We start from the raw sequence: 25,748 nt of genomic DNA, 5'->3' as shown, positions 1-25,748 counted from the left end.
ATCATCATTCATCCTGTTTTTATTCCATAACAAGTGAAATATTGAAGTCCTCTTCATTGAGGTATAGAAAAGAACCTATCTAAAGCCAGATTCCCCTCTTTAGAGAACAGTGGCTTTGGTTAGAGGTTAAGATCACATGAATGCAATACATTCACAACATTATCACCACTCTACCCCCTTTTTCTAGCAGTATCACTAGTAGTGGCATGCCTATCGCAATTCACCAGAGAGCAGCTTTTGAGCCCACTTCAGGGCTCGGATCTCTCTCATTTCACTTCCTTCACCAACAAGTAACCGCTAGTTGCTAAAGTACAGTCTACTAGTGGCCAGGGGCATCACAATGTTCAAAACATGACGAATATATTTTTGGCACGCCTAATGGGATCACTTGTATGGTCAATAAAACTCGCAGGAAAATCTATATGGGATGGATCCTCCTCATAAAAGCAATGCTGCCGCTGTGGAAATTGAAGATAAAGATGTTCAAGCAATGCAGCTTGAACTGACTCTAATGGAACAACTAATGGTCAAAATGTTAGAGAAGTTGGATAATAACACCAAGGCTATCCAGAGCCTAGAGGAAGATTGCGTTCGCATAATAGCTTCCCCAATATGAGAGAAAGGCAGTCCGAAGGGGACCAACCTGATCTCACAGTCTTTGGAATGCCTGTGAGAACGTCAACTTGGTATCAAGGCCATACCAGTGGCATAGGAGATCTCGATCTGAATCCTCCTCATTTATCTATTCCAAATACTGGACCAATCCTAGGTCTGAATGTGCTGGAAAACACAAAAGCTATTGTTTAGGCAAATAATGGCAAGGACAAACAGAAAAATTGACGGTGGGGGATATTGACAATAAAAGTTAATTGGGGTCCTTAATTTTCTTTAAAAAAAAATGTAAATAGGTAAATTGAAAGTTACCTACAAAATCAGGGGCAAATCATCAATTAACCCTTTTTTTTTTATTCAATAACAAAATGCAAACTTCTTTTATTAAAAAAAAAATTTTAAATTAAATTAAATTATTTTTATTGCAGTCATTCTTTTGTACAAGTCTTGAGTATCTACGTATTTTACTAATTTGCAGTACAACCTACATAATTCACAACAAAGTCCCTCATTACAATACCTTTTCCAATCTTCGGGTTTGCGTTCTTCCTCCAATTGCCCCACATCTTCTTCATCTTCCAATCTCCAGATCTTTCATACCAGGTGTATTTTAATCGTCAGTTGGCTCTAATGCTTTAGCAATTCCATGGACAGTGACCTCGGCCTCGACCAAGCAAGTATTCTTCACCAAATAACCGTTGTCTAACATTTTGAAACTGTCCCATTTAATGAAACAAGGCCAACCCCAAGACGGACTCGAGGCACTGAACCATGTATGATTCGCTGCAAGCACACAAAAAAAGACTAGTCAGGATTGAGAAGAAAATTAAAAAGAAAGAGGAAAAAAAACAAAAGTAAAAGAAGAAATATATATTTGGCCACATGTTTTACATTTCCGACTCTTATCCTTCCCGTCCAATTGATTTACGATGCGCAGAGTATACTCTATAAGTAATTGGGAGACAGGAGATAGCTTTTCTGGATTAGCTAATCTTAAGTAAACAGAAACATGAGTATTCTCTCCATGGTCATCTCCCTTGGGATAGAGCTCTATCTTCCTGCAACAAGTTTAATTAGATGAATAATTAACAAGGTTTAATTAATAATATCATCAGAGATACCCACCATTTCTGCCCTCCTGCAGTGAATAGTTCAGATTGCAAGCGTTGGGATTTGAACGTTGAAAAACTCTCAATCTTCCAACAATGCTTGTTCATAAAAGCCTTTTTGATTCTTGACAGACACTCTGCCTTGCCCGCTCTTCTTTCTTTGCAAACGAAGACCTCGGCTCCAAAAACACAAGTATCATCAATGAGATAGCCATTGGAAGCAACAGAAAATGCTTTCAGAGGGATTACTCTATCAAAACCCACTTGGAGCATCGCCCCGTGCAAGCACATCTTGTTCATATTAGCATCTGATAAGCAAGAAAAATCAAGAGATCATGAAAAATGCAAGGATGCATAACTCCAATTAAAGAGATAGAAGATATGTATAATGAATATATACCCTGAAGAACCAAGTAGATTCCCTTATTCTGATCAAGCAAAAACAATCTAAAATCAACAGATACTTCCCAACCACTCTGAAGTGAATTTGCTTCTGCCATTTTTAAGTAGACAGAGATGTGGTCTTCTACATTCTTCTTCGTGTTTCCATTTGGGTACACCACCAGTTTCCTGCAGTGAACAAACATTAAAAAAAAAAAACAATAATGCTACTCTTGCCATAATTTTGTTTTTAATGTGGCAGCCAGGTTGGACACGTCATGTCATTAAATTTGAGTTAGAAGTTTTATTGTATTTTAGATTAAAACACGTCTCCTTTCAAAAACAATTTACTACACGTTCTCCTCAACCTCCTCCCTCCCACTTTTCACCCCCTCTGGCATTGGTGACCAATCCAAACTACACTGGCACTATGGTTACAACAGAAAAATTAAAGAAAAGGGGTGAAGCAAAGTCCAAACGCTAGCACTCTTTGGATTCAAATGAGATTTTGTTTTCGTTTATAACCGTTGAAAAGTTTTGTCACATTACTTGATATCTGAATGTTTATTTTTTCCGATTTTTGGCGTATATGATCTCGAATGTATAAACAAACGAGTTTCACGGTTAGATCGTTGAAACTAGTTTTGTAGAATGCGTATGCCATTAAAATAATATATTCACTAACAATTAAGAGTTTATTTATACTTTCGATAAATATAACATAAGATTTTGTGGTATCCACTAGTGTAAATATTTTAAATTGAAGATCAAATTCAATCATTGTATTCATATAGGGTCAAGGAGCGTAGTTGTAAAAAATAATCAAAATCGGAGTTAAAATAACCGTTAAATAGAGATTTTTTATTTATAACCGTCGAAAAGTTTTGTCCCATTACTATATCTCTGAATGTTTGTTTTTTGCAATTTTTGAGGTATACGATCTCGAAAGTATATATAAACAAATTTGACGGTTGGATCGTTGAATGGTGTGTGTGTATATATATTATTTATTGATTTATTTATTAAGTAGCTTTAAATTTATTTATTTTGTACGTATAACACTTAAGAAATTGAATATAGTATATATATTTATGTAGTTAGGATTGGGTTTTTGTTAGAAAAATATATTATTGTGGGTTTTATGTTTTTAAAAAAAATGAATTTGAAGGGAGTATAGTCACATTTTCAGTAAACTTTATAATAATAATATATATATTTTTTTTAAAATATAAAAATGGGGTCGTTGTGCAAAAACCAATACCATGACGTCATGATGTAAACATGAGTCGGGCAAACCAATTAATTTTTGTATTTAATTATACATTATAAATTTTAAGATATAGTTTTTTCATATGTTTTTATTATTTTTTGAAAACTTTGCTCAACGAATGTAAATATTTCGTCGCCTAACCCTTAGTTACTTATTTTTATATTTTATATTGTTAAACTAAATTATTTCTTTATTTTTTATTATTTTATTTGCACGACAAAAACACATTTGGTTGCCTTAACCTTATTTATATCTTAAATGGTAAAATAAAATTATTTTATAAATATTGCGCTACGAATCAATTTTTCGTCTCTCCGACCAACAATTCGTTGCGCAAAACTCTAAAAATTTGGCGGGTACCAAAAAAGGGACGCGGGAATTTTTGGTTTGCGCAAAACTTTGAGCGACCAACAACTCCTCGCGTAAAACTCTAAAAATTTGGGCGGGCACCAAAAATGGGACACGGGAATTTTATTTTATTTTATAAATTTTTTTTAAGACTTTGCATGACCAATATTTCGTCGCGCAAAGTGATACGGTTTTTAAAACTAAAATAACTCCCCCACCATTTTCTCAATGTCTTTCTCTACTCTTACCTCTCATCTCTCTTTCCCTCTCCCCAAATCCGACCCTTTCTCTCACACTCATTCCTCTCACTTAATCTCTCATCTCTCTCTTCACTATCTCTCACTCACACTCACTCTCTCATGTCTCCTTTCACTATCTCTCACTCTCACTCACTCTCTCATCTCTCTCTCACTATCTTCTCTAATTCTCTCACACTCACTTCTCCCTCTTATTCTCACTCACTCTCAATCTTGCCAAAAGGTATATTCTCTCCAAATTTTAAATTTTTTTCTCATTAATATGTGTTTTTGGAGTTAGTTTTGAGTTTGTGTGGGGTTTGGGGTTGAGTATAGGGTGAGGATTGGAGTTTGGGTTGGAGTTGTGGTATAACAATTTTAGGGAGATTATGCCAATTTTTTTGTTATTTGACCACATTTTTTTTTGGGTAGGGAATCGTCGAGACTTTGACGGCTAAAGTTGAGGATTAGGACGCTATCGAAACATATCATCCGCCACTACCACCACAATAGGCTTGTATTAGGATTTTATTATTGTACTTTATTAATTTATGTGTACATTTTGAATATTATTAAAAGGAGTTCAAGATTGAGTGAACCGTTGAATTTACATCCAACGGTGAGTGACCACAAATCTCTTGGACTCCTGTGGTCCAAGAGATCGGGACTGTATATATATATTGGATAATTTGATCACTATTTTTCATATGTAATTTTATTTTAAATATGTCAATTTAAATTAAAGTAATTAAAAAAAATCATACAATTAAATTAAATTTAAAAAGTAAAAATTTGAATAAATTAATATAAGAGAAATAATAAAACAAAAAGTCAAAAACCTTGCACGACAAAATATTTCGTAGCGCAAACTATTAAATTAGTTTATTTTAATTAAAAAAATTTAAAACACAAAAATTAAAATATTTGAAATATTTTGTTGGGCAAATATTTGCGCAACGTTAGTATTCGTCGCGCAAGGTCGATCTGCACGACGTTAATGTTCGTCGCGCAAAGCTCTGCGCGACGAAGATTAGGTTTCGTCGCGCAAACCCTATCTTCACAAGATTTGTGTGACGGATCATGCGCGAGACCAAAATTTCGTTGCTTAGGTTTTGTGCGACGAAATTGTACTTTGCGCAACAAACTTATTTCGTTGCGCAGAGTGTTTTTTATAGTAGTGAATGCAGTGAACCCACAAGAGGAATTCCTCAAAATAAGCTTAATGGAAGCTTTATGTATATCCAAGGTATATTATATATTATATATCATATATCCACACAAAAAGTGAAAAGGAAGAAAATAATTAAGAAAACACGATTTACCATTTGTATCCTCCAGCATCAAACTCCCCAGACTCATATGTATCCACTGAATTTTCAGTTAGCATCGAAAATGACTCTATTGTTAGAGTGTAATGAGTTGGTGGTGAATTTGAAAGTGATCTCGAAAGACCTGGAAAAAAAAATCATAAAATTTCTATCACGTAGCGTTTAGAGTAAAAACACAAAATATAGAGAGACAGAGAAGGTGGCTTACCATCTTGGTCAAATATAAGGGTAGTCATGGCAATAAAATTGACCAACAAATTTTCTGAGGATAAACAGCGACCCTTTGCTTGGAGAAGACTATTGACTAATTGAAACAAGGGAGGGAAAACCACAACTCAATATATAATATAGCTTCATATGTGTGTAGATTGTAGAAACAATAGTGCCAAAAAGGATGTTTGCGCGATATTTTCGAGTTAATCTTACCCTTTGTTTTAAGTGTGCTTGAAATCTGCGTAATCTTTGAACATATATGTTTGAAATGTGTAGAGGTTTTGTGTTTTTATTTTGCGTTTAAACTCCATATTTATAAGGGTCTTGACCTATGCGATCAGCAACTCAACTTAGAGAATGTTTTCATGGCATCCAAGTTAGCTCTGGAATTACTTTCCCTTTAATAAAAGTACGCTCTCCTTGATACTTATCTTGTTAGAATTTGTTCTCTCCTTCTGTTAACGCAGCTTTCTTTTCCTAGCCTACAGGGAAGTCTACTTCACAATCTCCTCCTAGCAATTAGCCTTTCTTGCTGTAAATCGGATTGTATTCATGTCTATATTATTTCCTACCTTAAGTAGATTTCATGTACTAGTATAAATAGGGACTTTGTGTAATCTATTAAATACAAGGAAATATATTTTGTACATGGTATTAGCCTAACCTAGGGTTTTCTCCCTCTCCCTTATTCGATCCTCTTCTCCTTTAGGTCCACCTCATGGCTTCGTCTGAATCCACCATCTCCCTCCCAAGCCCCAAATCTTCTCATTGTATCAAGCTTACTGACTCCAACTATGTTCTTTGGCTCCGCCAACTCAAACCCTTTTTAGTTGGTCATGACCTCTGGAAATTCATCGATGGCACTCATAAACAACCTTCTTCCCACACCTCCACCTCTACCACCGAAACACCCATAACCATCACCACCACCACCACCACCACTCTTACCCAAACCAATCCCGCCCATGCTCATTGGTACCAACAAGACCAACTCATTGTTAGCTACATCACCAGTACACTCTCTAAGTCCATTCTCTCTCTCACTGTCGGTTGCACCTCTGCCCGGGATCTCTGGGAGTGTCTCCAACGCCACTTCTCTCAATCCAGTATGGCCAGTGAATCTGCTCTTCGTTTTCAACTCATAGATTTGTAAAAAGGCTCTCAACCCATTGATGCTTACCTTCGTCATGCTAAGTCCCTTGCCGATTCACTGGCTGCCATCAATGAACCTGTCTCCCCAAAAGAACTTGTCACTGCTGTGCTTCGGGGTTTAGGACCTGATTACAAAATGCTCGTCGCTACAATTCTCAATTTTCCTCCGCTTCCTGACTTTGCTGATCTTCGTGCTCATTTGTTAGCATTTGACGCACAGGTCCCCGAATCTCTCTTGATCAAAACACAGCACTAATGGTCACCTAATCCTCTCCTTACACCACCGGTCATACTTCCTTCCCTTCTCATCGTGTGGTGGCGGCTCTTCCAGCAACATGCGTGGTGGCAGTGATGGCTGGCACGGTCGCGGCCATGGTGGCTAGCGCAACTTCTCATCTTCCTAGAGCAACCCGTGGAATGGCTTCCAGTAGCCCCAATGGCCTAATCAACTGTTGCCTCATTTTTCTCCAAGTTCTGGATCTCAAAGCAACTGGCCTTCCTTTCAACCTCCTTGGGCCCAATCTGCCGCTTCTAGCAAATACTCTTCCTGACCCAACTCAGCTCCTGGTGTCTTGGGACCTGCTTGATGCACCACCTGCAATACTAATCAACATACTACTTCAACATGTCCCCATCGCTACAGTGGCCCATAATCCTTTCCTTCTTTTGCTGGGGCTCAATTTATACAGCCACCTAACTCTACTTGGTACCCTGACACAAGTGTCACTCATCACATGACTGGTAGTCCTTCTAATCTCCAAAATCAACAACCATATCAAGTAATAATTCTGTATTTCTTGGTAATTGAGATTCTCTCTCTATCTCTCATACTGGCTTTCTTCCTCTTCCTTTAGGTTCTCACAAATTTTCTCTTCAAAATGTTTTTTGTCTTCTATCTCTTCGTACTAATCTTCTTTCTGTTGCCCATTTTACTCGTGATAATTTAGTTTTCTTTGTCTTTACTCCTAACTTTTATTAAATCTATGACTTACGTACTGGTTCATTACTCTTTTAGGACCCTTCTAAAGATGGTCTTTACCCACTTTCCCTTTCCTCTCACTCATCCACAGTCCCCCGTGCCCTTACCACCATGCACTCTCCTACTTGGCATCGTCGCCTTGGCCATCCATCCCATTTGTGCTATCTCATTTAGAGTCGTCTCTAGGCTTTAAAGTTTCAAATGCTTTTTGTAAGGATTGTGCACTTAGCAAATCCACCAAACTGTCATTTCTTAGTAATAAAACCTTTGCCCCATCTCCCTTTTATTTAATTCACACTGATGTATGGATGTCCCCTGTCATTTCTGTCACAGGTTATCGCTATTATGTCTTGTTTACAGATGAATTTTCTCGTTACTCCTGGATCCATCCTATGCATCGTAAAAATGAGGTCTTTTCTCACTTTCAAACCTTTCTTGCCATGGTTAAAAATCAATTTCACACCACTGTACAAATCCTTCAAAGTGACAATGACACTGAATATGTTAATAAAGCTTTCTCTGATCTTTGCAGTCAACTAGGCATCCATCAACGTTTCTCATGTCCCCACACTCTCCAACAAAATGGCCTAGCTGAACGTAAACACAGACATATTGCCACCATGATCCGTACCCTCCTTACCACTTCTCACACTCCCCACAATCTCTGGGTTGAAGCTGCCCTCATTGATGTCCATCTCATAAACCTCCTACCTACTCCTAATCTTCAATGGGACACTCCATACAATCGTCTCTTCCAACATCCTCCTTCCTACTCTCATCTCCGAGTGTTTGGGTGTTTTTGTTTCCCTTACCTTGGACCATATACTGAAAATAAACTCACCAATCGCACCATTGAATGTGTTTTCCTTGGATACAGTTATCACCATAAAGGTTACTGTTGTTTACATCCCTCCACGGATCGTGTTTACACGTCTCGTCATGTTTTATTTAACGAAATGCATTTTCCATTTAAGCATTTGCAGGTATCATCTTCTTCAGAGTATGTGGATATTGAATTCCACCCAATTCTGCCCTCCTCTACACCTGTGCCCATATCAATTACTCCTGCCACAAACTCAGACTCAGACTCGCAACCTCACGGCACCTCCCTGGTGCGCACCTTTCCAGCTGTTGCAGTCTCAAGCCATGACCCCGCCGCACCCTCGGGTCCACTCAACGACACTTCTTCTGCTTTATCCTAGCCCTTGCTCTAAACTTATTCCCGACACCCTCGCATATAGCTTTCTCCGCTTGCGTCTGCCTCAGTTTCAGTAGCTCCGAACCCCCTTGTTCCAGTAGCTCTGACCTCCTTAGTTCCAGCAGCTCCGAACCCCCTGGTTACAGTAGCTCAAAAACCCCAAGTTCCAGCAGCTCTGTAATCTCCTGCCCCTGTTCCACACATGCGCACCCGCCTTTAGGATGGCATTCAAAAGCCCAAGCTTCGTACTAACGACACTGTCAAATATCCTCTTCCCCGTGCCTTATTAACTGTTGTTGAGCATACTGAACCTACTTGTTTTTCACAAGCCACTAAGCATACTGAATGGCGTGACGCTATGACTGAAGAGATCAATGCACTCCTCAAAAATCATACATGGTCTTTGGTTCCTTCCTCTCCGTCTCAGAACTTGGTTGGCTGCAAGTGGGGTTTTCAAATTCAGCGTCACTCTGACGGCTCCATTGAATGCTACAAAGCTCGTCTAGTTGCCAAGGGTTTTCATCAACGTCTGGGCATAGACTATGCTGAAACCTTTAGTCCTGTTGTCAAGCCTGCCACCATTCGCACTGTTCTTAGTCTTGCAGTTTCTCGTGGTTGGTCCCTTTGTCAACTTGACGTCAAAAATGCATTTCTTCAAGAAGATGTCTACATGGCTCAACCCCCTGGTTTTATTGATCCCACTCGTCCTTCTTATGTTTGCAAGATTCACAAAGCACTCTATGGCCTCAAACAAGCACCTCGTGCTTGGTTCCATCGCTTCAATACTTTCCTTCTCTCTATGGGCTTTACATGGAGCCAAGCTAACACTTCATTATTTATTTTTCAACAGGCGTCCCATACCGTATTTCTCCTTCTATATGTTGATGACATCGTGGTAATTGGCAGTGATTCCACTCACCTCCAACAATTCATCTCTCTTTTAGGTGGCCACTTTGACATCAAAGACCTTGGTCTACTCAGCTATTTCTTGGGTTTACAAGTTCTTCATAAAGATGGTACTCTTCACATCAATCAACTCAAATATGCACATGATATTTTACAGAAAGCCAATCTTCTCAACTCCAAACTCGCATCTACTCCATTGGCTGCCAAGGTTCTCCTCTCTGTCTCTGATGGTGCTCTCATCTCCAACCCAATGGAGTATCGCGAGCTTGTTGGCAGTTTATAGTATCTCACTCTTACTCACCCTGACATATCTTTTGCAGTCAACACTATTGCTCAGTTCATGAGTGCTCCTCGTACCTCTCACCTTATTGCCTCCAAACGGATACTTAGGTACATCAAGGGCACTATTGATCTCGGCCTCACCTTCACTCCTCAAACTGCCGCCGCTCGGCTCTCCGCCTACTCTGATGCGGATTGGGCTGGGTGCCCCAATTCTCGTCGGTCGACCATTGGATATATGATTACTCTTGGAACTAATCTCATCTCATGATGTTCCAAGAAGCATCTCACAGTCTCGCGCTCTAGTACAGAGTCAGAATATCGTGCACTCTCTCATGCTTGTACCGAAACCACTTGGCTATGCTCTCTTCTTCATGAATTGGGTGTGCGTCTTCGGTTCCCTATCCAACTCTTTTGTGACAATCTCAGCACCATGTACATGGCTGCCAATCCAGTTTTCCATGCCCGCACACATCACATTGAGTTAGACTATCACTTTGTCTATGAAAAGGTGGCTCTTGGAAGTCATCCAGTTTGCTTTGTTCCTTCTGTCGACCAACCTGCGGACCTGTTCACCAAAGCCCTTCACAAACCACGCTATCAGCATATGTCTTCCAAACTTGTGCATCCTGGGACGCCCAGTTTGCGGGGGGTGTTAACACAGCTTTCTTTTCCTAGCCTACACGGAAGTCAACTTCACAATCTCCTCCTAGCAATTAATCTTTCCTACCTTAAGTAGATATCCTGTACTAGTATAAATAAGGACTTCGTGTAATCTGTTAAATACAAGGAAATATATTTTCTACACCTTCCTAGACAAACTTCTTACATCTCGGTCTTTTCTCATAATCCTTCATCTTAATTGTTGCTTTGCTGCAGGAAACTGGTTTTGTATCCAAATGGAAACAAGGGCAGGAATGTGAAAGAGCACATCTCTCTCTCTACTTGGTAATGTCCCGGTGCAAATGCTGCCCAGATTTCTTGGGAAATGTATGCTGTTTCCTAACCCTTCCTAATCCCACCCAACAACACTTTCTTTTCTTTTGGTCTGACACGCCACTTCACCCTCACTTCACTCATTCTCTCTCTCTCTCTCTCCTCTTTTCTCCGATTTCTCTCTCTCCCTTTCTTTCCTCTCCTTTCTTCTTTCTTTTCTTTTTTCTTCTCTCTCCCTTATTCTTTCTTTCCTCTCTTCTTTCTCACTGATTCTTTCTTCCTCTCTTTCTCTGTTTTTCTATTACTCAATTTTTTTTCTTTGTTTGTTTTATGTTTCTCTCCCTCTCTATTTGCAACTCTGTGTTTTCTGTTTCTGTTTTTTTTTTTTTTTTTTCCTTCGTTTTCTGTACAGATATGGGTTAAGTTTTTGGAGATGGGTTATGTTCTTGTTAAGATCTTGTATAGATATGGGTTCATCTTGTATATCTGGGTTCAGATCTTGTATATCTGGGTTCAAATCTTGTAGATCTGGATTCAGATTTTGCAGATATGGAATCAGAATTGCATGCAAATTTGAAGCTGGATTGGAACCGAAAATAATCGGACTGAACCGGATTGTACTCACCCCTAATAATTACTATAAACCAAAGCTTCTTAATTTTTATTACAATCATTCTTTTGTACAAGTCTTGAGCACCTACGTATTTTACTAATTTTTAGTACAACCCACTTAATTTACAACAAAGTCCCTCATGACAATACCATAATTTACAACCCACATCTTCTTCATCTTCCAATCTCCAGATCTAGCATTTTAAGCTTTAGCTAGTTCTAATGTTTTAGCAATTCCATGGACAGTGACCTATGCCTCGACCCCGAGCATTATTCACCAAATAAACCTGGTCTGACATTTTGAAAGTGCCCAATTTAATGAAAGTCTGCCTACCCCAAGCCGGAGTCAAGGCATTGAACCAGGTATAACTGGCTGCAAGCACACAAAAAGAGAGAAAAAAAGAAAAGACAAATCAGGATTGAGAAGAAAATTAAAAAGAAATATATATTAGGCCACTTGTTTACATCTCAGACTCTTATGCTTGGCGTTCAATTGATCTACGATTCGCAGAGTATACTCTGTGAGTAATTGGGAGCCAGTAGTTAATCTTGCCAGGTTTTTTTGTTTTGTTTTTGTTTTTTTTTATATTAGTTTTTTGGTATCTCATGGTGGTTGTGGATAGGTTACGGTCTGGTGGTAAATCAGTAAGAGAGTTGGGGAGCTGAATTGCCTAGCACAGGGTTGGGAGTGGGAGTCATGGAGCAAATGAAAGATGAGAAAAGAAAATACTTGGCTTGCTTGGCAAGGCAAATGAGGGAGCACAAGCAAAACACCCTCGCGTGTGTGTTGATCTTAACTTGTGTTTATTTCTGTGCCTGTTCAGTTTGGTTTTTTCTCGGTTCTTGTTCGCAGGTACATTAATTGGAGGAAGTGAGTTTGAAGGAAATGTTTATCTAATTAATGAGGCATGTTCACTGTTTGCAGGCCATTGCTGGTTCAGTGCCTCAAGTCAATGAAATGGTTGGCAAACATTCATTACAGTAGAGGACTTTCTCAGCGAGTCAGCCGGCTTCGAGCTTTTAGTGAAGGATACTGGAGACAGAAGTTACCGTCCATGGAATTGTCAAAGCATAGAATAGTAATTAAGCTTGTGGTATACAAGCTATGGGGGTGTAATGTATTGTCAGTCCATTTGCCGTGTTAAAACACAATCCTTAATGAATGATTGTATGGAATTGTTTTACTTATGAGTTATGGCTTTCTTGGTGAATAATACGTGTACCATTTTGAGTAAATGTTTCAGAGCACCTAAAAGAAGGTCATGGATACCTTTTCCTTGCAAGAAAGACAATCCTAAGGAAGCAAAGCATAACAGTTCTATCCTTAAAAAGTTTCAAGTTTAGAATAACACCTTTAAATTTTTCCTTTAAAAACAGAAAACCCATTTTGGTTCTAAAACAGATAAACCCTTTCTCATTTCTGTAACTAGTGTCAAATTCTCATCAAATTAAGTTCGGTGGTCAAGCTTGTTTCATGATGACCAGTCTTAACTTCGATGCCCAAGATGGTAAAGATGCTGTGTGTGTTGAAAGTACTAGCTAAGTACGAGCTTATTTCCTTCTTCTTCTTGTTGTGTTGCCAATTAACATTTAATTGCAGGGATTTTGAGAAGCTTTTCGGATGCCCCACCGACTCATTACACAGTAAAAATACAGTCCCTTTCATTGCTGGCCAAAAACTCTTTGGAGAAATATGAATCGGGGGACTTTGAAGCTGGAGGGTACAAATGGTTAGAATTCATTTCCTAGACCAAGTTCCAACATCTCTGTCTTTTCTCATAATCTTCATTTGGATTAGTTGCCAGTACTTTCTTATTTTCAAGCTGCATTAGTACAAAATCAATTGTGGTTTTGCTACAGGAAACTGGTTTTCTATCCAAATGGAAACAAGGGCAGGAATGTGAAAGATCACATCTCTCTCTACTTGGTAATGTCTGGTGCAAATGCTACCCAGATTTCTCGGGAAGTGTATGCTGTTTTCAGGTTGTTTTTACTTGATCAGAATAAGGGCAACTACTTGGTTCTTCAAGGTACCATTTACTTCCATTAATTCATAGAACAGATAAGCGTATGTTTCTCATATCTGCAATGCATTGTCTCATTTTCTGACATTATTTTTTTTATATGACTTCTCTTAGAACAAAATGAAAGGCGCTTTCATGGGATGAAGCTCGATTGGGGATTTGATCAGTTCCTCTCTCAGAAATCTTTTACTGAAGCTTCCAATGGATTTCTCTTAGATGACACCAGTGTGTTTGGAGCAGAGATCTTTGTTCGTAAAGAGAGAAGTACATGCAAAGGAGAGTGTCTATCAATGGTAAAAGATGCCGTGATGTACAAGCATGTTTGGAAAATTGACAACTTCTCGAAGTTAGATGCGGAATTCTATGACTCAAAAACGTTCATTTCTGGAGACCAGAAATGGTATCCCTACATAAAGCTTTCTTATCAATCATCATATTAAAGTTTTTTTTCCAACAAAAAAAATTGCTCGAGGATCAAACTTTAAATCATAGGTAATCTAAAAGTATTCTTATTCTTCGTGGGCTGATTGTTGCAGGAAGATTCAACTCTATCCCAAGGGAAAAGGCAATGGAATTGGTACTCATCTTTCTCTTTATTTGGCATTGGCTGATCCGAAATCTCTTCCTCCAGGCTCTAAAATCTATGCAGATTTTACGCTACGGATCCTGGACCAAGTGAATGCAAGGCATCAGTTTGGTAAAGGTAATTGGCCTAGTGTTATTGCTAGATAGTCATAAGGTGTCTTCTCTATTTATGATGTGGCTTCTTTCGTTTCATTTTATTTTACCTTTTCAACTTTGTTTTCAATATACTCAACTGGAAATCCTTCTGGGCGCTTGTAGTCAACTTCTGGTTCAGCACCTCAAATCCAGAGTGCGGTTGGTGGAGATTCATAACGCTAGGATTTCTCAGCCAAGCAGGCATGGGGTTTTTGTCGAAGGATACTTGCATCGTGGAAGCAGAGGTCACTGTCCATGGAATTTCTAATGCCCTGTAGTATGAAATTAAGGGGTTTAATTTTCTTCAATTTTCTCAAATGTTTGAAAGAATAAAAAAAAAAACTCATTTCCTTGTGACATGGTTGTGTCTCTTCTGTTGTGAAAGGCTTCTTGATCCTCTGCTTTTCCTTGTTTTCCTTTTTTTTTTTCTTCATGTAACTTCTTCAATTATTACAAATTTTATAGTCTCTGCTGGGTTGTATGGAAATGTATTGAAAATAGAAAAGAAAAAGAAAAAGGCAAGCACATTCTCAGAGCAGAAAAAGCATGGTTGCAAGTTTTCTTCTTGGCTTGTTAGATAATATTGGTCCCAGTAATATGAAGGATGTACATTAGTTAAAAATGGACATGGGAAAGGTAGTATGGCATTATCAAAGGTTATGAATTTTACAGTTAGATAATTAGGGAAAGGAGATGAAGATGGAGAGATTAGCCACAAGTTTTCTCGCTACCATAACACAAAAACAGAAAACCAGCATCCTCCTTGTGACTTCCATACATGGAATCCATATGACTGGCTGTACTGAAATCCGAAAGGATCCTCATATAACACCGAAAAAGTAACAGAAGCAGAGCTCTCTGTTTTTCAAAAAATTATAATCTCGGTTTGTTCTTTTAGCAGAAGAAACCTTGACCTTGTAGAATTTGTCATCTTTGAAAGTAGAATTTTTAATCAACATAAATTAGAATTTGTCATCTTTGAAAGAAGGAAGATGCATAGCCATCTCCGTACTCTGCTCCTTTCTTCCTCGGTTTCTACAGAGAGATCAACGGACATGCGTTACAGCATGCAGAAGGCTACTTAACAATGCAATGACAACCCAATGTTGTTCGGTTTAATAAGAATGTGCAGGTCTAGGTGTGGCAAGAAAAGGTGAGAGTATACTCTCTTCAACCTTAATAAACAATAAGTACATGATTGAAAACACCTACAAGCAGGTCATGGAGACCTTTTCCTTGAAAAAGAGAGAGAAGATAATCGTGCAGAAGCAAAGAATAACAGTCATATCCTTAAAAAGCTTCAAGTTTGGAATAACACCTTTTATTTCTCCTTTTAAAAGCTGAAGCCCCATTTTGATTCTTGTAATCTGTAACAAATTATCAGCACCTTCAAAGTTCCACGGTCGTCAAGTTTACTACCATGAGCATGAATAACCTTAACTTCGATGACCAATACGGTAAGGTGCTCTTGCTATCTGTTTGAGTGTGTGCGTTGAAAGCATTAGCTAATGTAAACATGGCATGTTATGGACACCAAATGTACATACATCACTGATACTGATACCTTGTGTTGCCAACATTTGAATTGCAGGGATTTTGAGAACATTTTCTGATTCAATGCCAACTCATTACACGTTCAAAATACAGTCGTTTTCATTGATGTCCAAACATTCACTGGAGAGATATGAATCGGAAGACTTTGAAGCTGGAGGATACAAATGGTATGATTCTTTCTCTCGTTTCCTAAAGAAGCTCTTATACTTGTGAGACTCTGTATTTTCTCATTAGCCTTAATTTTATTCTTATTTCCAAGCTGCATTACAGTACTCTCAATTGTGGTTTTGCTACAGGAAACTGGCTTTCTATCCAAATGGAAAAAAGAGCAAGAATGTGAAAGAGCACATCTCTCTCTACTTAGTATTGGCTGGAGCAAATGGCCCCCAGACCTGTTGGGAAGTGTATGCTGCTTTCGGGTTGTTTTTACTTGATCAGAACAATGGCAAGTACTTGGCTCTTGAAGGTACCATTTCTTTTCATTTCATTCCTATACAACCAGCAGAGAACATATAAGATTATATTCTTATACATTCAAAGCATTGCCTCATATGCTGATTTTTTTAATTTTTTTTTTGTCATTAATTGCTTAGAAGAACAAAAGGAAAGGTGCTTCCATGGGATTAAGCTTGACTGGGGATTTGATCAATTTCTCTCTCAAAAAGATTTCACTGATGCTTCCAATGGATTTCTTGTGGATGACGCCTGTGTGTTTGGAGCAGAGGTCTTTGTTCGAAAAGAAAGAAGCACATGCAAAGGAGAGTGTCTATCAATGATCAAGGATGCCGTTATGTACAAGCATGTTTGGAAAATTGAAAACTTTTCAAAGTTAGATGAGGAGAGCTACGACTCAGAAACATTCATCGCTGGAGACCAGAAATGGTGCAAAAGTCTCCTTATTGATTAATATATCCTTCTTGACAGGCTTTTAATTTCCTCCTTGGTCTATCACTCTCTCTCTCTCTCTTTCATTGTGCAAATTTTACTTGCATGAAGATGGTAAACAATCACTTTTGTTAGAGAAATTTTACTAATAACAAAAACAAAACAAAACAAAAGAAGAGATGTTAAGTTTGCAGATAAAAACTAAACTTGCTGTGGAAGATATCAAGTGCAGGTTATCTAATCGAAAAACGCTTGTTGCAGGAAGATAGAGTTCTATCCCGAGGGAAGAGACAATGGGAAGGGTAGCCATCTTTCTATTGATTTGGCATTGGCTGATCCCACATCTCTGTCTCCAACCTCTAAATTATATGCACAGTTTACCCTTCGCCTCGTAGACCCAGTGTACAGCTCCCGTCACTTTGAATATGGTACTAAAGGTAAAAAGATTGGCCTAATTCTATGTATCCCCTACACAGTGAGGAGGTTTTAAATAATTGGTCTTTAGCCCTTCATTCAATTTTTTTCTTCTTTTTCATCTCATCTTCCAGCTACTTGGTGGTTCAGTGCCTCCAGTCCAAAGCGGGGCTGGCCGAAATTCATTACACTGGGAATTTTCAGTGATAAGAGCTTGGGGTATTTGGAGAATGATAGTACCATTGTAGAGGCAGAGGTCACTGTGCTTGGAACTGCTAGTGCGCTAGACTAAAATAAATAGTAAGCTCCTGCCTGTAGCTGTATGTATCAAAAACCATGCCTCAAATATATTCATCACTTATGAATAATATGGTTGTATCGCTTCTTCGGACCTTAGGTGGTCCGAATAATGGTATCATTCCTTTTCTTTTCTTTCATGCAAATTTTTCCGGCATGTAACTTTGCTTCCATGGAATTTCTAATGCCCTATACTATTGTATGAAATTTATGGGGTGTAATGTTCTCAAACGTGTGATCATTCACATGCTATTAGTTATTCTGAAAGGCTTCTTGGTCCTCTGCTTTTCTTTGTTTTCCTCTTCATTCTTTTTTCAGTGTAACTTCATCCATTTCATAACTACTGAGTATTATGGATACATATTGAAAACAGGAAAGGAAAAAGAAATATAGACAACCAAATTCTCAGAGCACAAAGCGAAGTTACAAGTTTTCTTCTTTCTTGTTACATAACATTTTCTTTTTTGTTGAAACTTTTTAGATAACATTGAACTTCTTCTTGTTATTCATAAAATAAAATAAAATAAAAGTCGGCATTGGAAAGATGATGTGGCATTATTGAAGGTTATGGACTTTACAATAAATCAAATATATATACAATGAACTGAGAACAACAGATACGTACGAGTTACTGATATGGACGATGAGATGAATAATTAAGGGAGGAGATGGAAAGATTAGCCCAACGTTTTCTCTAATATCTCTTTATGGGAGATTCACTATTATACCCAATATAGGAGCCCAAATTATAAAATAAAAAAAAAACCATATATGAAATGGACTTTAGAAACACACATAAAGCCCATTTATAACATAACAAAAAGGCTTTTAATTTCTTTTAAATTACAAAACTGTCATTGATTTCTTAAAACAAACTCAACTCAAAAACCTCATAAAAAAGCCCAAAACAATCAATAGGGCATCAAAGTAATTCAATAATTAAAATTAAATTCAATAGGGCCAGTTGTCATTTTTTGGGTTTTTTTTTTTTTGGGTTTGTTTATAGAAATTAAATGTTGTAGAGTTTATTTATAGTTTTAGTGCTAAGAATGGGTATATGACTAAATATCTCTTTAAGTATCTCATATGTATTCCTTGTAAATCCCTTCTTCTTATCTTGACAAAGTTATGCCTCTATTCTCTGGTCTCTTTGTTACTATTATCAATTGTAAACACGTTCATATAAGTAAAACACGACAATTAGTCAATTAATTTTGAGCGCTGATAGCCATGTTATGTTTTACTATTTAGATCGACGCACTAGATACTAAATTATATCAGGTTTTGATAAGAATTTAAATTAAGTTATACCTTGAGGCCCAAAACCTTCTGGAATAAGGAAAGGTTTTGAAACCTATTAAGGGGTCCTATTTATTTCCTTTTTTGCGTGAACTATTTTGGTGGGCTTGGAAGATTAGTCAAGTCGGCCATCGATGATGAGGAGAGACGACTTGACCTAGCCCTATATAAGCTTAAGGCCCTGTTCTCATCAAACACGTTCTCTAACCCTAATCTCATCACAAAGAGAGTTGTCATGTTTTACTTATATGAATGTGTTTACAATTGATAATGGGAACAAATAGATCAGATAGATGCACAACTCTATCAAGATAAGAAGAAGAGATCTACTGGGAATAAACATGAGATAATTACAGCAGATAAGCAAGAGTTTGGAACGGATTTTACTTGATCAGAATAAGGGCAACTACTTGGTTTTTCAAGGAACCATTTACTTTCCTTAATTTATAGGACTGATAAGCTTATGTTTCCCATATTTGCAATGTATTGTCTCATTTTCTGATATATTTTTTTATATGGCTTGATTGGGATTTGATCAGTTTATCTCTCATAAAGCTTTCACTGAAGCTTCCAATGGATTTCTCGTAGATGACACCTGTGTGTTTGGAGCAGAGGTCTTTCTTTGTAAAGAGAGAAGTACAGGGAAAGGAGAGTGTCTATCAATGGTAATGGCAATGGTAAAAGATGCCGTTATGTACAAGCAAGCATGTTTGGAAAATTGACAACTTCTCAAAGTTATTAGACGCCGAATTCTACAACTTTTCATTTCTGGAGACCAGAAATGGTATCTCTACATAAATGTGTGAAAGAAAAGATACTCATTTCCTTATGAATATGGTTGTATCTCTTCTTCTGACCTTGGTGGTGAATAAATATGTCTCCATTTTTTGGACTTTACATGCTTTTAGTTGTTGTCAAAGGCTCTTAATCCTCTGTTTTTTTGTTTCTCATTTTGTTTCTGTAACTTCTTCAACCTTACAACTTTTAGTCTCTGCTGAGTCGTACGGAAATATATTGAAAATAGAAAAGAAAAAGAAAAAGGGAAGCTTATTGTCAGAGCAGAAACAGTTTGGTTGCAAATTTTCTACTTTCTTGTTAGATAAAAAAATGGACATGGGAAAGATAGTATGGCATTATCAAGGTTGTGAGTTTTACAGATTAGATGGAAAGATAAGCCAAAGGTTTTCTCGATGTCGTAACACATAAACAGAAAACCAGCGTCCTCCTTGTAACTTTCCTAGGTGGAAATGGAATCCATGACTCTCTGTAAATGAAATCCACAGAAAAATGCGTTAACAAGTTCTCAATGCCATGCAGAATTTTTGTTTTTGTTGAAAAAATCAAAGGAAATTCATCCAAGCATGCGTCTATTATGTTATATAGGGCACAAAAAGCAGGCAAACAATCAATGCGAAAGGATCATCATCATAACATGGAGGAAGTAACTGAAGCAGAGCTCTATGTTTTTCTAGAACAAACTGAAATCTCATTTACCACAAGTACACTGAAGAAACCAGGAAGGAAGGACCTAGAGATGAAAACTTTAAGGAGCAATCAGCACACAGATAAATTATGAATTTTAAAAGTGTTATTGACAAGAAATTAGATGTAAAAAATTTATAATCTCAAGTGTCTTGTCATGGAGTATCTTTCACTGGTCACTGCAGAAAGACATAAAGATATTCACCCTGGCAACAATGCTTTGCTTCCAATAAGACAAGCTTTATGATTGTACATGTGCCGTTAAGATATAAAATCTGTCCCTTTCTTTCTTGGTTCGTACAATCTACAAACACATCAAGCTATTGATTGGGTAATTCGTTTGCATAGTTTCTTTGCTCTTAGTCAAGTACGCCAATTTTTCATAAAACCTTTTTCCTTTGATTTAATAAAAATGGACAATGAAGAGATTGAAAAATTAATACAGAGAGATGAAGAGACATGCCTCATACAGCATGCAGAAAGCTACTTAACAATGCAATGTTGTGCATGGTCTAGGTGTGGCAAGAAAAGGTGAGAGTCACACACACACACACACACACACACACACTCTCTCTCTCTCTCTCTCTCTCTCTCTCTCTCTCTCTCAACCTTAATAAACGTGGTTGCGTGGGATCTCGAATAGGTACATGATTCAAAACACCTACAAGCAGGTCATTGAGACCATTTCCTTGAAAAACAAAACATCAAATTATTATCCTGCAAAAGCAAAGCATAAGTGTCCTATCCTTAAAAAGTTTCAAGTTTGGAATAACACCTTTTATTTCTCCTTTTAAAAGCTGAAAACCCATTCTGAATCTTGTAACCTGCATCAATTATCAGCACCTTCAAAGTTCGGCAGTCAAGTTTTTTGCCAGGAACATGACTAGTCTTAACTTCGATGAACAAGACGGTAAGATTCTGTCGCTATCTGTATATGTGTGTTTGTTAAAGCACTAGCTAATGTAAACATGGCATGTTACAGACGCCTAATGTATACATCCCTCCCTCACACCTTCTAGTTTGTGTTGCCAACATTTTAATTGCAGGGATTTTGAGAACAATTTCTGACGCGCCACCAACTCATTACACGATCAAAATACAGTCGCTTTCATTGCTGTCCAAACATTCACTGGAGAAATATGAATCAGGGGAGTTTGAAGCTGGAGGATACAAATGGTACAATTCTTTCTCTCATTTCAACAAGTTCTTATATTTGTGTGACTCTGTTCTCATAACCTGAATTTGCATTCGCTGTTATTATTTACTTCTTATGTTCAAGCTGCATTAGAGTACTATCAATTGTGGTTTTGCTGCAGGAAACTGGTTTTCTATCCAAATGGAAACAAGAGCAGGAATGTGACAGAGCACATCTCTCTCAACTTAGTATTGGCTGGAGCAAATGCCCCCCAGACTTGTTGGGAAGTGCATGCTGCTTTCAGGTTGTTTTTGTTTGATCAGAATACTGGCACGTACTTTGCTCTTCAAGGTACCATTTCTTTTCATTTTATTCTTAAACATACAGCAGAGAACAGATAAGCAAATGTTTCTCATGTATACAAAGTACTGCCCCATATTCTGATTCTTTTCTTTTTATGTCATATGCATTGCTTAGAACAAAATGAAAGGCGCTTCCATGGGATGAAGTTAGACTGGGGATTTGATAAATTCCTCTCCCTCAAAGCTTTTACTGACGCTTCCAATGGATTTCTCGTGGAAGACACCTGCGTGTTTGGAGCGGAGGTCTTTGTTCGTAAAGAAAGAAGCACATGCAAAGGAGAGTGTCTATCAATGATCAAGGATGCCATTATGTACAAGCATGTTTGGAAAATTGACAACTTCTCAAAGTTAAACGCGGAGAGCTATGACTCACAAACATTCATTGCTGGAGACCAAAAATGGTGCATAAGCCTCCTCATTGATTAATACATCCTTCTTTACAGGCTTTTTATGTCCTCCTTATCTCTCTCTCTCTCTCTCTCTCTCTCTCTCTCTCTCTCTCTCTCTCTCTCTCTCTCTCTCTCTCTCTCCTTGTGAAAATTTTACGTACATGAAGATGGTAAAGAATCAGTTAAAGTTTTAGAGAAAGTTTACCAACCAAAACAAATAACAAAATAACAAAATAAAGGAGATGAGTAAATTATATGCCAAAAAAGCAGTAAAGTTTGCAGATGGAAACTAAACTTGCTGCAGAAGTTTTTAAGTGCAGGTAATCTTATCTAAAAATGCTTGTTGCTTGTTGCAGGAAGATAAAACTGTATCCCATGGGAAGAGACGGTGCGGCGAGTGGCCATCTCTCTCTTTATTTGGCATTAGCTTATCCGACATCTCTGCCTCCTGCCTCTAAAATATATGCACAGTATACCCTGCGCCTCCTAAATCAAGCCACCAGCACCTATCACCATGAATATAAAGGTAAATAGATTGGCCTAGTTCTATCCATCACCATCCCCTACACAGTGAGGAGGTTTTCTTTTCTTTGCACTTTTTAATTATTGGTCTTTAGCTCCTCATTCATTTTTCTTCTTTTTCATTTCATCTTGCAGTTAGTTGGTGGTTCAGTGCCTCCAGTCCCATGCGGGGCTGGCCGAGATTCATTACAGTCACATGGTTGAAAAACACGAGCTACAGGTTCTTGGTGAACGATAGTTGTACCGTGGAGGCAGAGGTCACTGTGCATGGAACTGCTAGTGCGCTAGAGTAAAATAAATAGTAAGCGACTGCCTGCATGTAGCTGTATGTATCAAAAACCTCGTCTCAAATATGTTGTTGAAAAAATATTCGTTCATTTATGAATAATATGGTTGTATCACTTCTCCTGGCCTTCGGTGGTCTGAATAATAATATCATTTGTCATTTGTCTTCTTTTTGTTTTCCTTTCATGCAACTTTTTCCGGCATGTAACTTTGCTTCCATGGAATTTCTGATGCACTATTCGTATGAAATTATGTGGTGTAATGTTCTCAACCATCTCAAAGAAAAGATACTCATCCATCTTGTCAATATGGTCGTACTACCGTAATATTCTATAATCACTCATACGTCCTACTGCTGAATAGGTAGTATTGAAATGTATTGAAAATAGAAAACGATAAAATAAAAAGAAAGGCAAGCACATTCTCAGAGCACAAAGCATGGCTACAAGTTCTCTTTCTTGTTAGATAATTTTTTGGTTAGGATTGAACCCACTTATATGGTGACATTTATTATAGAAAGTCGACATTGGAATGAAAATATGGAATTATTGAAGGTCACGAACTTTACAGAATTCACAAAAAATCAAATTTACAATGAACATGAGAGAATACAGTGAAGCAAGCCTCACAGGCCCCTTCGCAATGAGAACAAGTTAACAGCAGATACTTACAAGTTGCTAATATGAACGATTAGATTATTAGGGGAGGAGATGGAAGGATCAGCCGAAGGTTTTCTCGCTGCTGTAACACATATACAGAAAACCATCATCCTCCTTGAAACTTTCATAGATGGAATCCATACGACTGGCTGTAAATGAAATCCACAGAAAAATGTGTTAACAAGTTCTCAATGTCGTGCAGAATCCAAATAAAACTGGTAGCCGAATCAATAATATGTCTTTTACCTGTTTGAGGTAATGTGTTCTTCACAAACACAAAAAGAGCTTTCCCAGGAGTCAAGTGAAGCCTGCTGCTTAAGATATGAATAAACTGGCCGACAGACATGTCTCTTGGAACAAGAAATCTATACGAAACAAGAAAACACGATATACAGGTTATTCTCCTTAAAGTGAGAACGCAAAAACAATTGGCTAAAATATTCCGGAAGGCAATTCAATCTGCGTTAAGAACTTCTAGAACTAAGTAGCTACATTCAGATTATACCGAACTGCGAATAAAAGGAAATTCATCCAAGCATACATATATTATTAAAGCATAGAAAAGCAAGCAAAACATGCCAAAAGATCATCAGAACACAGAGCAAGTAACAGAAGCAAAGCTCTCTGTTTCGCTAGAACAAAGAGCTATATAGTTAGGATGAGGGTACTAATATACAAACTGAAATATCCTAGTATTATTATAAGTACACTAAAGAACTCAGGAGAGTACCAATGCCAAAGGACCTCGAGACGGAAACTTTACTGACCAATAAACATATGGATAATGCATGGATCTTAAAGTTTCTAAAAAATTGAACCTCAGATGTACATGTAATATGACATTTAAGTTAGTTCTTAACACAAGAAACTTTGGCCTTGACGAAAATGCAGAGAATTGTGAATTTGTGACAACTAGAACATACTTTTTCTTTTCCATTTCAGGCAGGTCTGTCCTGGAATATCTTTCAATGATCACCTGCCGAAAGACATACAAAGAATACCTTGATCAGTTTTGACAGCTTCTCCATTAAAGCCTAATTGCGTCAATTCTGATAAAATTAAGCGTTATGATTGTACGCAAATTACAAATTTGCCATTTCAAAGTATACACCCAAAAAAATGCTCTCAGCCACTAAAACATTATCATCTCTCAATCGGGTCAAACATTAAAACCAACTCAGGTCTGCCAAAGACGAAAGCAACCAAAAAAAAACACACACACACACACAAACAAGAACAAATCTCCATGTTTCCAATTTCCTAGTGCATTATTTATCCCAGTATCTTGGAATTTCTGAATCATATATATTTTTTACTCCATTCTTATTTAAATAAATATAAAATAATAAATAAATAAACTCACAAAGAAAACTAAATAACAAACAATCATAAATGAAAACTAACCGGAATTCGATCTGGGTATTTTGCGATGATACTTTTCGATTCTTCAAGTCGTTCATCTGAATCAAAACCATCAAAACCATCATAAAAATTACAAGAAAAACGCCTTTCTGTAAATGATTGAAATCAAAAAGGAGGGAAAAATCAAACCGAATGAGAACTCCTGCTTGAAAGGCTTGATCTTCCCCATAAAGTTTTACCCTTTTTCGTATGCGAGAGGCTAAAAAGTCCAAAAGAAAATCAATCATGGAAAATGGGGGGACTTTCTTTTTTATATATAAAGATAAAGTTGTGAAGAGAAAGACGTGTAGAAGAGGAGATAGCTACAAGTGTTACGTAGATTGCTCACAAACGCACCTCACATGTCGTTTTCTGTTGCTTTAAGCTTTGACGTTCCTTTATCAACCACCGACACGTTGCTGACTCTTTATTGGGCTTCGCAATTTGGGCTTTGATCTGCAATTTGTGGGCTCTTAATGGGCTTGCCATAAATTGACTGATTGATTTTTATCGACCAGCTTCAGCGATTATCGATTAACTATATAAAACCCTCCAAACTATAGAAGTATTTATGTAGTTAGCTCATAAATTATTGAATTACTACTCTGCATTTGGATGAAAAAATTGAAAATTACATAGAATTCTAAAATGATGGAATTTATATTTCCATCATTTTAATTTTTGTCAATTAAAAATTTCAGTGTATGAATTTATGTATGTCGAATTTTGTAAATCGCACTATGGAAATTGTCAACTTCTCC

At 37.5% G+C, this 25,748-nt stretch overlaps 4 protein-coding genes across 4 annotated transcripts; 2 read left to right on the top strand and 2 right to left on the bottom strand.

The window, feature by feature from the left end:
* Positions 933–5,757, bottom strand: LOC18789436. The gene is made up of 7 exons (XM_007224671.2): positions 5,711–5,757; positions 5,493–5,588; positions 5,279–5,408; positions 2,122–2,291; positions 1,738–2,029; positions 1,504–1,670; positions 933–1,395 (listed from the first exon to the last, which is right to left on the bottom strand). Exons 2-7 carry the CDS (start codon positions 5,518–5,520, stop codon positions 1,223–1,225), a joined length of 960 nt encoding a protein of 319 aa, XP_007224733.1. The 5' UTR covers positions 5,521–5,588; positions 5,711–5,757; the 3' UTR covers positions 933–1,222.
* On the top strand, positions 12,918–17,712 carry LOC18793764. The gene is made up of 12 exons (XM_007222910.2): positions 12,918–13,067; positions 13,160–13,289; positions 13,420–13,589; positions 13,698–13,983; positions 14,120–14,286; positions 14,427–14,580; positions 15,699–15,760; positions 15,895–16,024; positions 16,154–16,323; positions 16,451–16,739; positions 17,004–17,179; positions 17,291–17,712. The coding sequence occupies exons 1-12, from the start codon at positions 13,034–13,036 to the stop codon at positions 17,446–17,448; spliced, it is 1,926 nt and encodes a 641-aa protein (XP_007222972.2). The 5' UTR covers positions 12,918–13,033; the 3' UTR covers positions 17,449–17,712.
* LOC18789927 (probable inactive serine/threonine-protein kinase fnkC) lies at positions 21,064–23,096 on the top strand. The gene is made up of 6 exons (XM_007226271.2): positions 21,064–21,144; positions 21,281–21,410; positions 21,551–21,720; positions 21,847–22,132; positions 22,477–22,646; positions 22,778–23,096. The coding sequence occupies exons 1-6, from the start codon at positions 21,114–21,116 to the stop codon at positions 22,933–22,935; spliced, it is 945 nt and encodes a 314-aa protein (XP_007226333.1). The 5' UTR covers positions 21,064–21,113; the 3' UTR covers positions 22,936–23,096.
* On the bottom strand, positions 23,453–25,268 carry LOC18789476 (autophagy-related protein 8i). The gene is made up of 5 exons (XM_007223431.2): positions 25,138–25,268; positions 24,991–25,046; positions 24,510–24,562; positions 23,833–23,951; positions 23,453–23,735 (listed from the first exon to the last, which is right to left on the bottom strand). Exons 1-5 carry the CDS (start codon positions 25,175–25,177, stop codon positions 23,647–23,649), a joined length of 357 nt encoding a protein of 118 aa, XP_007223493.1. The 5' UTR covers positions 25,178–25,268; the 3' UTR covers positions 23,453–23,646.

Source organism: Prunus persica, chromosome G1, assembly GCF_000346465.2.
Source record: "Prunus persica cultivar Lovell chromosome G1, Prunus_persica_NCBIv2, whole genome shotgun sequence".
Lineage (NCBI taxonomy): Eukaryota > Viridiplantae > Streptophyta > Magnoliopsida > Rosales > Rosaceae > Prunus > Prunus persica.
The sequence above is the reverse complement of the archived record's forward strand: the minus strand, read 5'-3'. Positions and strand labels throughout refer to the sequence as shown.